The 12,789-nt window shown below is 41.0% G+C and overlaps 1 protein-coding gene across 6 annotated transcripts in view; it reads left to right on the top strand.

The window, feature by feature from the left end:
• mid2 (midline 2) overlaps nucleotides 1–12,789 on the top strand; it is a 149,939-nt gene that overhangs the window by 63,448 nt on the left and 73,702 nt on the right. For all 6 annotated transcript variants that reach the window (XM_055016620.1, XM_055016618.1, XM_055016621.1 and 3 more), the window contains one exon: nucleotides 9,953–10,830. In XM_055016620.1, coding sequence (XP_054872595.1) covers nucleotides 10,009–10,830 — 822 coding nt within the window. In that variant the 5' untranslated portion in view covers nucleotides 9,953–10,008. The remainder of the gene's footprint in view (nucleotides 1–9,952; nucleotides 10,831–12,789) is intronic.

Raw genomic sequence — 12,789 nt, 5'->3', positions numbered from 1 at the left:
TTATTTCATTTTCAGTGTCTTGCATCAGCAAATGTCCTTCACACAATAGAGCCTTCATCAGCGCTGCTGTCAGGCAGCAAAGAGAATATAAGAAACGAACACAGCTCTAAAAGTGAGGTACTTTTGGATGTAGACACATACACACATGACATGCAGGGAAGTCAGTGTTACCCTGAGTCACAGTCGCATTTGAACATATAGACCAAACAAGCACTTTTATGTGATGTGGCAAAAAAAAAAAAACAACACAACATGTCGAATACTTGGTCTTTTATATGCACTAGAGGCTGTATTCATAAGTAACTCAGAGAGGCAGAATAAGAAAATACATTTTCCCTAATGCACCAGCATAGCTAATTTTATATAGAGTTAGGGCAGAGTAGCAGCACTCAACATCCAATTTAAAAATCTGTACACAAAACGAAGGCAGGATATCAATATACACACTCTTCCCCCTGTTTTAGAGCTGAGTAAAGAAATGAAAAATATACTAAAATCTCATGAATTATTTTGGTATTTGTTTATACAGTAATAAAATGTAAGATATAGTTGAAAAATCAAATTGCTACATTAGTCTCTGACACTGTCCCGAAACATTTAATTTGCTTTTGATCTCTATTTGTGCTGTATAGCTTTCAGTCCTTCAACTCTATCTTTTATTCATAACAGGACACAAGACATGTACTACCAGTGTGCTTTATACAGGAAAAACTAACTAAAGTAGACCAGTATGTTATCAGTCATACACACACACACACACACACCCATAATTAGATTTACTTATCACGCATTATGTCAGTGCCCTCAGCTTACTTTGGGTGCCATCTGTACTTCAAAAACTAGACTAACGCACCAGTTCTTTACTGTGCTGCTTTTGCAGAAATTCTTGCACTGTTATGTAATGACTGGAGTTTCCGTGAGATCGACTGAAGCATAGCAAGGTGAACTGAGATAACTTTCCCCCAGAGTCCTGAGCCATGTTTTGCCCATCAAGCACTAACACTGGTAACCAGGGAATCGGAAAGCTAACCGCTGCAGCTCTGCCTGCTGCCTTTTTAATAATGTGTTAAAGTGGTGGAATAGTGCAGGCTGACCTTGATGCCTGTCACATGCTTGCCAGGCAATTGCATTATTTTTATTTATTTATTTATTTATTTATTTATTTATTTATTTATTTATTTTTGCTCTGCCTGATTATCTGAGACAAGATCATTTGAAGCAAATATTGGACATAAATTAATTGTGGAAGCAGCTTGGAGTCTAACTGTAATGAATAGATTTCCTCTAAACACACCAATCCTGAAGATTGAATCTGAAGATAAATGTGATATAAGATGGAGACAAGATAATACTTTGAGATATGAACGAGATTTATTTTGGAATTGATTTTGGATTTGCAGCTGCCCCCCCATGTGGCAGTGAGAGGGTTAAACTTAAGCCTGACTGCTCGACTATGCTGACTGTGAAATGGAAACACCAGCTTGGCTGCATTACTGTTTACATTCTATGAATAGGAATCGCATGTTTGATGAAACCAGCCTGCTCTGAGGTCTGCTGCAGAGAGAGGGAGAGAGAGAGAGGGACAGAAAAAGGAGAGGGAGGAAAGATGGGGCAAGTGGAGGTGGGAAGAAGAGTGAGAGTAAAGGAAGGAAAGAGGAAAATATGAAGGAAGACTGAGAATACAAGCGCTGACCAAAAGAACACTGGCAAATTTCACATGTGCTAAACATTTCTTTTTTTCCCAGCTGCAATGGCAGTCTTAATGTGCTACTTGATTCCACTCATATAATCACATGCACAGTTCCTGGTGTGTTCTGGTCAGCTGGAGGGCTCTTATTTTTGGAGCGGCCCAGTTTCCTCTTTCCAAAACCATAGTGGTGAATAAATGTAGTCTCTTGGTGTCTGGCAAAACTCAGCAGTGCCTGGTCCTGACGTGTCTCATGCTTTGGGGTATTTTTAACCCCAATCGTGAAAAATTAATTGCCTTCAAAATTGTCAGCATTTCAATCCACTAATGCAACCGAATTCCTCTTATTCCGCTCAAACAATGTCCTGTTTCTTTTTGGTTTTAACGCCCAGCTAAGGTGATTAGGGTAAATGCCATGGGAAGGGTTTGCTAGTTATGTTTGCTAACACTGCCGCTAATGAAAGGACTCATACAGCAGTGCTATGTTTGGGTGTTTTTATTGGCCAGTTAAAGGTGTGCACCCTTAATTAATACCCACACCTCTCTAAAATGTGCAAAAGTTTGTGATTCAACATCTCACAAACAGGACAGTCATTCTCTGGAGAAATGCACATGTTGGCTCAGGGCGTAACATTCGCTCACCCCATAAAGTAATGAATGAAAGCTCCTTGTTTCAGTGAGAAACGCAGTGCAAAAGCAAGAGGGAGAAATAAGACCACCGTCTTGTCGTTCAACAATTTCCCTGCCGCATAAAAATTTCAAGCCTCATTTTTCAGTTTTCTGCCAGGCATTTTTTTTTAATTAGTAATGTGTTACTGTTGAACAAGCAAGCAGAGAAATCCTTTCATTTGTTATTAGCATCTTTAACCTTTTTCCCTGGTTGGAGATATTTATGAAATGCGCTGTGCATAACAACAGGTCCACAGCAGATTGAGGTCACAGACTGCAGGCTGGGCTTGTCAGTTAAATAGCATATGTCTTCATTTAGCGCCGGGCCAGTGTGGAGAATTAGCCTGACAGCAAACAAATATTGTACTTATGCACATTAGGGTGAAAGTATTAAAGCAACGGGAACATTTTCTGTATCCCGAATTAAACTGGTGTGTTCAGACAGATACATTCTTTATTGTTCCTGTGAGGAAAATTAATTTGGACTCTATAAAGCTGTCTGTAGATTAACACATTATATCTCATTTGTTTAGTCCATACACAACCAAAAAAAAGAAAAAAATGAATGGAACCAAAAATATGTGCGTCCTGTGAAATGTGAAAATTGTCAATCTGGAAACAAGTGACAGACGCTGGTCAGTGTGTGCCAACGAACATTGCCAGGCAGTCAGAGGAAACTGGGGAAAAATGACTTTTTTTTTTCTTTTTGTTTACATTTTGGTTTATCTACATCAAAAAAATAAATAATCATTAGTCTTTTTGCTAAGCTATTTGGTGTACAAACATGAAAATGATATGGATCCTCTTCTCTAACTCTCAGCAAGAAAGTAAATAAACATAGTATCCAAGATTTCCAGACATTTTGTTTTTTTTTCACAAATTACTCCATCTGTCTGTGAACTATGAAATTTCAAATAGGTTTGTGTGCTGTGACATACAGTAAACAAGTATTTACTCCAAAACAGTATAAGTGTTTTAAACCTTTAGGAAAGTTTTGCCCTCGTTTGACTTTTTCCATCCCTTACAGTAAATTAGAGGGCAGTAAAAGTGGTAAATTACCTCCCTGCCTGTGGCTTCAATTAACAGTTTCTTTAAAGTATTTGTTGAAAAGTATTGTGTCAGCTTTTTCTTAACACACTTATTTATACAACAAAAGTGCTACAAATGGGACTACACATTTTTTTTCCCTTCAGGGTTAGCATCCCACAGGGATAAACCTTTTTTTTTCCAAAGCCCCATCAAAAGGAGTCAAAACTGTGATACTTTTGTTTACTGTCATCTTGCTCCTCTCCGGAGCCTTAAAACCTCAACCATGTGATTCTGGGCTCCTCTTCCTTCTCTCTGATAAACCCTGTGATTGACACACTCCAGTGTGATTGATAGATTCAAGGTAGACTTACAGCAGAGAGTGCAGGGAGTGCAGATTGTGTGATGGCCTGTGGGTGGAGGGGAGGAATACGCTGTCAGTCCGACTATAAAAACTGGTGATGCACTGCAGGTTGTCACAGAATTGAGACCGAGCCAACTGCCACTAATGAAGGCAGCTGGAACTGGAGAAGTGACCGAGGGCTCAGAGAACCTCAGTGTGTTGCTTCGTTTGAGCGTCTGGGTGCATCTGTCATTAGCACGTGTGTGTTAGGGAGACACATATGGATGTAGATGCGTTACCAACTCTTAGTTAATACCCATATAATCTACCTTGCACTGAAGCACAGCCTTTCCTGGAAGTAATCTTTCATTCTGCTTCCCTCTGAGGGGAGCAAGTCTGCTTGATAGATGTCTAACATCTGTCTCTGGTCGCACCTCCTTCTGCCCCATCCAAAGTGAAATACGGGGAGTAAAGAAAATAAGATTCATCGCTTGTGTCAAATTGGTATACCAACATTACTTGTATTTTCTATCTTTCAAGGTTTTAAAGGAAAAACAATAAATATACGGTGTGTTTTTGTCTAGATTAGATTAGATTAGATTAGTAGTTAATTGTTAATATATATAAACCATTTTAAAAGTAGAACTGCTGCATTTAGTTGGTATAATCAATGACTTTAATGCTAAAAATCTGCATCTATGTTTTCCTTACTGTCAGTCTATTATAACAATATTTTTCTTCAATGTTTTCTTCAGCTGCAGTCAGTGTTACTATTTAAGACAATGGCAGCTGCATCAGGCTGTAAACATTTCTAAAGGCCCAAGGTCTTGACAGTGTAGGAGTACATCAAATGATCACAAAGCAAATTGAAAGTTTGTGCACTGTGCAAAATGTCTGTGACATACCGATTCGCCTAGAGGAGAAAATACGCATTTTTCTGTTTCTGTCGTCAGAGACAACTAAACACGATAATCAACAGTCACTGCTAAGCTGGTTTAACCACAACAATATCACTATATAGTTTAAACAATAGCTATGTTATGAATTTGTGATTTTTTTATTAAAGAAATCAGAGAAGCGTCAGAGAACAGTTACACAATAAGGAGAAAAGGAGTTGCTTTAGTCAGTTTGTGCTTAAATATCCACTATGTCCATGTTTCACTTTGTTTATTATACAGACCAAACCTTTTCTCTTTAAGATGTTTGATACAAAGTTGGATTCCTTTGGAATTCCTTTGCACTACTGACTTAAATAATGAGCCCTATTTTATATTTATGTTGTTTCAGTTGCTATTTTAAACCTGCAGTTTTGCGCTTTTTGTCTAAATTCTGTACCGTGCTGCATTACACAATGACATACAGTTTGCCTAGATAAAAGCTTTAAATAAAAAGGTAATTTTGCTTTTGGGATTTTAGATTATTCAAGTAATGAAGTAGCCCTAATAAATAAATATACAAAATACACAGAGAATGCAACATCCAGGTATGTGATTTATAAACGAAAAACTTTATTGCAAATAAAAGTCACTGACATTATTAACAAGGAATGCAACAATTTGAGCTTTTGTGCTTTTGACAATACTTCTTTGGAAAATAAATATAACTGCTGCAGTGAGACCACACTTGTATCTCTGGCCCAGAGGTCTAGGTGTGGTGATTTGTTTCTACTGTTCCCCTTTCATCCCACCATCATCAAGTGTCCATTAAGCTCCCGTTCTGGCTCTGCAGCTGTGCGACTACAATTCAGACGGGAGCAATTTGCCTTTTACAAGTAGATTGTTTATACAAGGATAATCATCTTTGTTCCGCGAATGTCGTTTCTCTAGACTGATGCATGCGTCAGCAAAGTAAATTCACGCACATGCGAGCATATGCCCAGAGGAGCAGGATTGTGCTTTTAATAAATAAATAGCCTCTTTTATTGTTTTCAGTTTTTGCAAGATAATGAGCTGACAGAAAGCATGACATCACTTTTTCTATTTTGGGGCATTTACCAAGGTCATGTCTTGCAATCTGTTAGTGGAATTCATTACTAGTGCCACATTTATTGGATCTAATTGAAGCATAAGCCTCCATGTAGTCACACAGAAGACCACTGCTGGGTAAAGGTGTGGAGTATAAGCAGATAAAAAAAATTACAGTCTGAGTGTGTGTATATCAAGCTTTTTCACAGACTAATGAATCATCAATCATGTCCTCGATTTTTTTTTATCTGCTTCACTAAAAGCTCTGAGTAAGACCAAAATCTTATTACAATAATCAGCGCAAAACAATAGATCAGAGTTACTGCTTTATGGCTGCCTATGTGTGTGTGTGTCCGTTTGGGTTTGTGTGTGTTTCTCTTCTAGCACCAGCTCAAGCTGTTCTCCTTCCAGATGGGACACTTCACCTTAACAAGAATGGCAGATGAAGAGAGACAACGAGACAGGAAGACGTTGTGCTTGTAAATGTGCAGCTCTGGCTGTGTGTGCTTATGGCTTTGTGGACGTCTGTGTGTGTTTGTGTGTCCATGCCAGCCTGTCTGCACAACAGAACGCCTTTACCATGACGTTGGCGTTACAGTCCCTAAGTGGCTCCCATCATAGTCGGCATTGTCTCCCCAGAGTGACATAGCTAAAGCTTAATGGGCCTGTTGATGGTGTGTTAAAGCTCAGTGTTAATTATAACACCATGCTCCGTTAAACACAGTCACATTAACATCAGCATAAGCTGTGCTGTTGAGCTCCTTCCTCAGGAATAAAGTGAGACTGCTGATTCAGTCAACACTTGAATTGGACAATTCTGAAAAAAACAACCTGATGACAAAACACTGTCTTATGACCCAACGGACTTGATAATTGAGGGTTTGTTTTCTTATGATGCACCTTCCTTGACAGATTTACAGTCGGGCATTTATTCCCATACTGACATACAGTTTATTTCTGGGTACAAGAGAGGAACTGTGAGATTTGTGTGGCTTAGTTTTATTTAACGGGCATGGTGTGTAGAAACGAAGTCTAACAAAAAATGATTCACTGACTTGAATTTCCTTCTTGGTAATCATGTTTGTTGCTATCAGCACATAACTTTGCATTAAAGTTCACATGACCATACAGTGATCTGGATCAACGTCTGTCCAGAGAAGCTTAATGAATGCGTGCCTTGTTTCTTCTTGATATATGCCACCGAAGTGCCGTCATATGCAGCTGAACTCCTACTCACCCCATATCTGTTCTTAGTCACATAAACTTCATTGCTTGTAAAACACAGATTTTTGGCACAGTTTTGTGTGAAAGTTGATCTAGTAGAAAGTAGTCGAATTTGCATATTTTACAATATGAAACAAATGTGTTTCTTACCCACATCTGGCTTGCTGAATGAATACATTTTTAAATTTTATTTCCAGTGTAAAATGTATTGAAATAGAAACCTAAAAAAGCATTTGGAGAGTGCAGTCCCCCACCTATGCTCTGCCTTGAAACACTGAGTCAAGCGATTCAGATCTGCACCAGAATTACCATAAAAAATACTCCCTCCACCAAGTCTGAGGAAAGTCTGATGGGCAGTGTTTTCATAATCTTGCTGACAAGCAAACTAATGGCACAGTAGGAGTATCAGGCCACGTATAGTGTAAAGGCTAGACGTGAGAAATTATGTCTCATTTGTACCTTGAGTCTACACACTAAACGGCCAGCGACCTTAGTTGTCATCAGCAAGTCCTAAAAGTTGTCCTTGCCTCTCCACATCACCTCCCATATCCCATTTCTCTCGTTATTCCCATTTGTCTGCCTTGGGTTATCAACTACCTGATACAGTGGAGATAAATTAGACCTATTGTTGGCCTGATGAAGCAGAACCTAATGCTGGCTTTCTCAGTGGTAACATGCTGCTGAAATCTCTCTCTTTATACCAAACACAGCCAGGCCGTGTGATAACAATCACATAAAGCGTATGATAAATTGCAGCCAAGGTGGCTATTGGAGGACGATATGTGTGTGTGCACACGTACGCACAGCTTTCCCACAGACACGCACCTAGAACATATACTCCAACACAGTTATTTGCACACAAACACAATGCCCTTTGCCTTTTATCAGCGTATTATGTGCATGATAGGCTGTGGGCAGTTATTTATTTCCTTTCCAGATAATGAATTTTGTAACAAAGCCACTGCATGTGTGTAACTACTTTCTTCGGTTGAGTGCCTTTCCCAAGCGCTAAAAGTGCTGCTCAAATCATGTTTGCTTTGAACACAGCTCAGTGTCGAGGCATCGTTTCTGGTGCAGCAGAAGGGAGGAGATTTTAGTGAGTACAAATGAGTTTAAGCTGTTCTGCTTTGTTTCTGTCTTTATATACGCCTGTCCTCAGCCGGTCCTTTGATGGTTCCACAGATTGCGGATGGTAGTTTTTAAGTTCTCAAATAGTTCTCCTGAATGTGTCCTGCCAAGTTGGGATAGTGTCACAGAACAATAAACTTAAGGGCTGTGGAGCTCACAGATAATTCATTGTTCCTCAATATGAGAATCAAATTTAATGAGGACGATGTCACTCTTCAGCAAGGTGTTTTGGCAATAAGCTGTGAGTTTTATTATCCATCTGGTGTCAGGCTGAACTGATTAAGGTAATAGCATCAACCCAGCTGCACAATGCGCAATGCATGTTGTTGCATAACTGCAATATTGAGTCAGTTAAACTAACTCAACTATTCTTAAATAGTTGTTGTGGGGAATAAACTCCAAACTCTTTCTGGCTTTAACATGAATTGTGTAAGAATTGTATGCAGTCTTTATCACATATGACAGTAAGTAATCGTTTTTATCTTTTGGACAGGACTAGGAAACTAAAGATAGCATTTTGGGCTAAGAAAAATTTAAATTTTTTTATATTCACTAAAAGACAGATTGAGAAAAAAAGCAGGCTGATTACAATGCACTGAACCATCTTTCCCTGTGTCTGACTGTCTGTACTGACAAAGAGCCAACAATGCCACATTAATGTGATGTCTGGCTGCGTTTGTAGTTACTTTTCGTCAAGTGAGAGGTGTGAAGCCTCGAATGCAAATGGAAAAACAGGAGACTGAATGCTCCATTACTGGATGAACATACTTTTAGCCACTCATTGTGAGAAAGTGCTCATGCATTTCATCCCAGCACTTTCTCTCATTTTGCTTTTGAATCTCGGAGAAAAGTTTTTAGATGTATGTAGAAAATGTTTCAATCATGTTAATGTCCCTTGTATTTGCCTACCTGGTTTTGCCCGATCTTAATTAGTTGTAACCACTAAAATGGAGTCATCAGTAAATCCTGCATGGCTGGCACACAGGGAGACAAGGGCAGTCGTTCAGGAACAACCTCGCTTAATGAAATTGTCACTGTCGGCTATCTGGGGTTGTCTCGTTTAATACTGCAGTTTCATGGTGCCTGGTTTGTTTCCTTTAAAGGATAGACAGCCACTGCAAGCTGTGCACCTGTGCCACTGAATCAGCAGGGTGGAGGAGTAGGAGGTGGGGGTTATTAGTGATTTCTCATGTCAGTGATTTTAAGGCCACCGCAGAGAAACAGCTTGATATGCAGGCTGGCAGGTACTGAGATTTGGAGGGCTTGCAAAACAAGGGGGAGGATCTTAAATCAATTTTCCTGCTTGGCTCTGCCCCAGTTTTCACTGCCCTGCATAAAATTGCTGTTGTCCCTGGAGTTAAACATATATTGATAAGTCAAGCTGATCTTACCATAAAAACTGTAAAGTTAGAAGTCAAAGAAATGCAAAGGTCTTTTCTACAAGTTTCTCTGTCCTTCTCTGCTGCTCTGGTGCGTATCTGTTTCTTCTTTTCTCTGCTGGTCTCTTCACTCCACTGATTTTTACTTCTTCCCTACCATTCTGCCAACCTCTGCCTTTTTCCTCAGTGTTCCTTCAGTCATTCCACTTCTTATAAGACTCTTCAAGAGAAATCATGTTTTAAAAGCCTGAACAAGGGAACTGACTCCACAGTTGTGCAAACTGAGCAGTTTTTTCTGTAATAGTACAAGGAAATGTGTGTGTTAGTGGTGGATCTGCTTAATCTGCACAGGTCAGTCCGTCTTACCTGAAGCCAGTATCTCGCAGCTGATTCAGTTAAAACCAGAAATGGGTGAACGTGCAAACTGATGAGTCATATACTTTTCATGCTGATGTCTTCAGTAAAACGTAGCCCATGAAGTACCACCTAATTAAAGCCCGATTTGAATATATTTATTTCTTTCTTCACACAGGTTATCGGCCAGCTTCCGTGGGATTTGATGTCACCTTTAGATTGGTTCAACTGAAGATGGAAACACTGGAGTCTGAGCTGACCTGCCCGATCTGTCTGGAGTTGTTTGAAGATCCCCTGCTCTTGCCCTGTGCCCACAGCCTGTGCTTTAATTGTGCCCACCGCATCCTGGTGTCTCACTGCTCCACCAGCAAACCCCTCGAATCCATCTCGGCCTTTCAGTGCCCCACTTGTCGTTACGTCATCACGCTGAATCACCGCGGCCTGGAGGGCCTTAAGCGCAATGTGACGCTGCAGAACATCATTGACCGCTTTCAAAAGGCCTCCCTTAGCGGCCCCAATTCCCCCACTGAGAGCCGGCGTCTGCAGCCGCAGCGGCCCTACACCGCCACCATTAGCGGTACAATAGCTGGAACGATTGGCGGTGGTGGTGGCACAAGTGGAGGCAGTGCCCGTGGCAGCCCAGCCACCTCCAGCCACTCCCACTCGCACGCCAACCACACCAATCACGCCAATCACACCAACGCAAACCACAGCCCAGCTGTTGTTGCTAAGATGGATCCGCGTATCAGCTGCCAGTTCTGCGAGCAGGATCCGCCACGTGAGGCTGTCAAGACATGTGTCACATGCGAGGTATCGTACTGTGACCGCTGCCTGCGTGCAACACACCCCAACAAGAAGCCCTTCACCAGCCACCGTCTGGTGGAGCCGGTCCCAGACACCCATATCCGTGGCCTGACCTGCCTGGAGCACGAGAATGAGAAAGTCAACATGTACTGCTTGGTGGACGACCAGCTCATTTGCGCCCTCTGCAAGCTGGTGGGACGCCACAGAGAGCACCAGGTGTCCTCGCTCACGGAGCGCTTCGACAAACTCAAGGTTAGTCCTCCATGTCCTTTAGTTTACAAAGCATGCGATAAGGTGTTCAGCAACAGTCTCTGTGTGCTGCCCATAGTTTATGTTGTTCTACTTCTGTGTTGTGGAGTACGGTAAGTCACAACTTGCGACCAATTTGATGGAAAATAATTTAGATTTACTGCTAAGCTTCGAAACTCTTCCCATCTTAACAAAGCGGTCCCCATACATAGCCTGCAACATTCATTATAATATTTGTGTGCAGTTTGCTAAACTGCAAAATCTTTAATCCATCCATTCCTGCCTTGGGAATGTGCATTTCTGTTGACTGTGAACTTTCAGCACTACCAAAAATTGCATCATAGACACCAGCCTTTGTTCAGCAAGAAGGACAGAAAGACAGATCACAAACGCAAAGAGAGAGAAAGAGAGAGAGAGGGGGAGACAATTGGCATGGTGAGCTGGTGAGAGGGGCAGAGAGAGATGGAGACCAATAGGGAGGGCCGTCATTATAATAGTCGATGAGCTGGCATTCCCTGTGGCCACTGAGCTTTCAGAGGCTCTGCGTAAAGACCAGTACTGCTGAATCAGGGTGAAAAACAACAGAGAAAGGCCCTAGCTAGAGCTAATTCCACCACTAAAGGCCTAAAGCAGTCAGCCGGCATCAGCTGGCCTGAAAACTTTTATCATGATTATGTGTTGAGCATATGTACATATATGTGTCTGTCTTTTGTGTATTTAGACATCTGGAAGCATCCTTTTTTAAAAGCAAAACCATTTGATTCTTTTATTTGATCTAGAATCTCATAGAGATTAAAATCCTGGCCAAGACAATAGCATAAAAAAGCTATAACACAATACAACTTAGACATTGTACATCAAGCAACGAATGTACAGTCGTACAGCATTGAGGAGAACGTTGTTATGATACGTGGGGACAAGCCAGCAGGTGGATTTGCACTCACACAGTGATTTCACATTAATGTACTGAGGAAATACTGTGACACTGATAATACATTGGGACTATCATTGACTTCCGTAATGCCGTGTAAATATGTTGCAGTACAGAAAACAACACAAAACATAAAGAAGAAGAAGCCACAGTGTCTGTGTGCATGTTAATGTAGGTAGTGAACTAAACAAGATTCAGGATGAGGTATTTTTCTTGTAGTCTGCTAGAGAGAACTTGACTTGTTTTTATAAAGGAAATCTATTTTAACATGATATTCTTTGTGCATACATTTAAATCTCTTCAGTCACGTAGAATAAGAGAATTCCATTGATGCTTTTAGTCACCAGTTTGCATGGATGGGTGTTGCCAGGGTTTGATGTTGTCGGATGAATGGCATTGTGTAACACACACAAAGAAATGAATACCCTACCAGACATGAGACTTGTACATGTACTTTTGTAGGTGGATGTTGTGTTTCACAAAGAATGCCGGGGATGTATTTTAATGGCCTCACATTTGGTCCGCAGTACAAACTGTGGGTGTGAGAATATGTTAGCAGCGTTTCAAGAGACGTTGTTAATGCTCTATGTGCAACAAAAATCCATCTCATTGGGTCTCTGAGGTGAGCAGCAACAGCCACTGTGTTCTCAATGGCTCAGGACATCCATTTTAATTCAGTGAAAATGCAAGCCCACGTTCTGTATTATTGATGATTTGCGCTACCAAAACTTTGGCTGCCGCCTTCAGTTTTGCACCAGCACGTCAGCAAAAAACCCTGCTCAGCTGACTTAAACCACATGAGCGCAGGGTTTATTTTCACTAGTGTTAGCCACCTCATTCTCTTCAGCTGTGGGAGAGTTTACTGTAAGTAGTTTGCTGTCCCCCTCCTTTCCTCTCCACTTCATGGCTGGCTGTGGTTCTTTTGAACGTTCCCCAGCCGAGGCTTTGAACTTTCTCGACTTTGAAATCCCCAATCTACCCCAAATCTAGGAGCACACCAACCCCATTCCAAGCTGCAGCTCAGCTCACCA

This window comes from Amphiprion ocellaris, chromosome 13, assembly GCF_022539595.1.
Source record: "Amphiprion ocellaris isolate individual 3 ecotype Okinawa chromosome 13, ASM2253959v1, whole genome shotgun sequence".
NCBI lineage: Eukaryota > Metazoa > Chordata > Actinopteri > Pomacentridae > Amphiprion > Amphiprion ocellaris.
The sequence above is the reverse complement of the archived record's forward strand: the minus strand, read 5'-3'. Positions and strand labels throughout refer to the sequence as shown.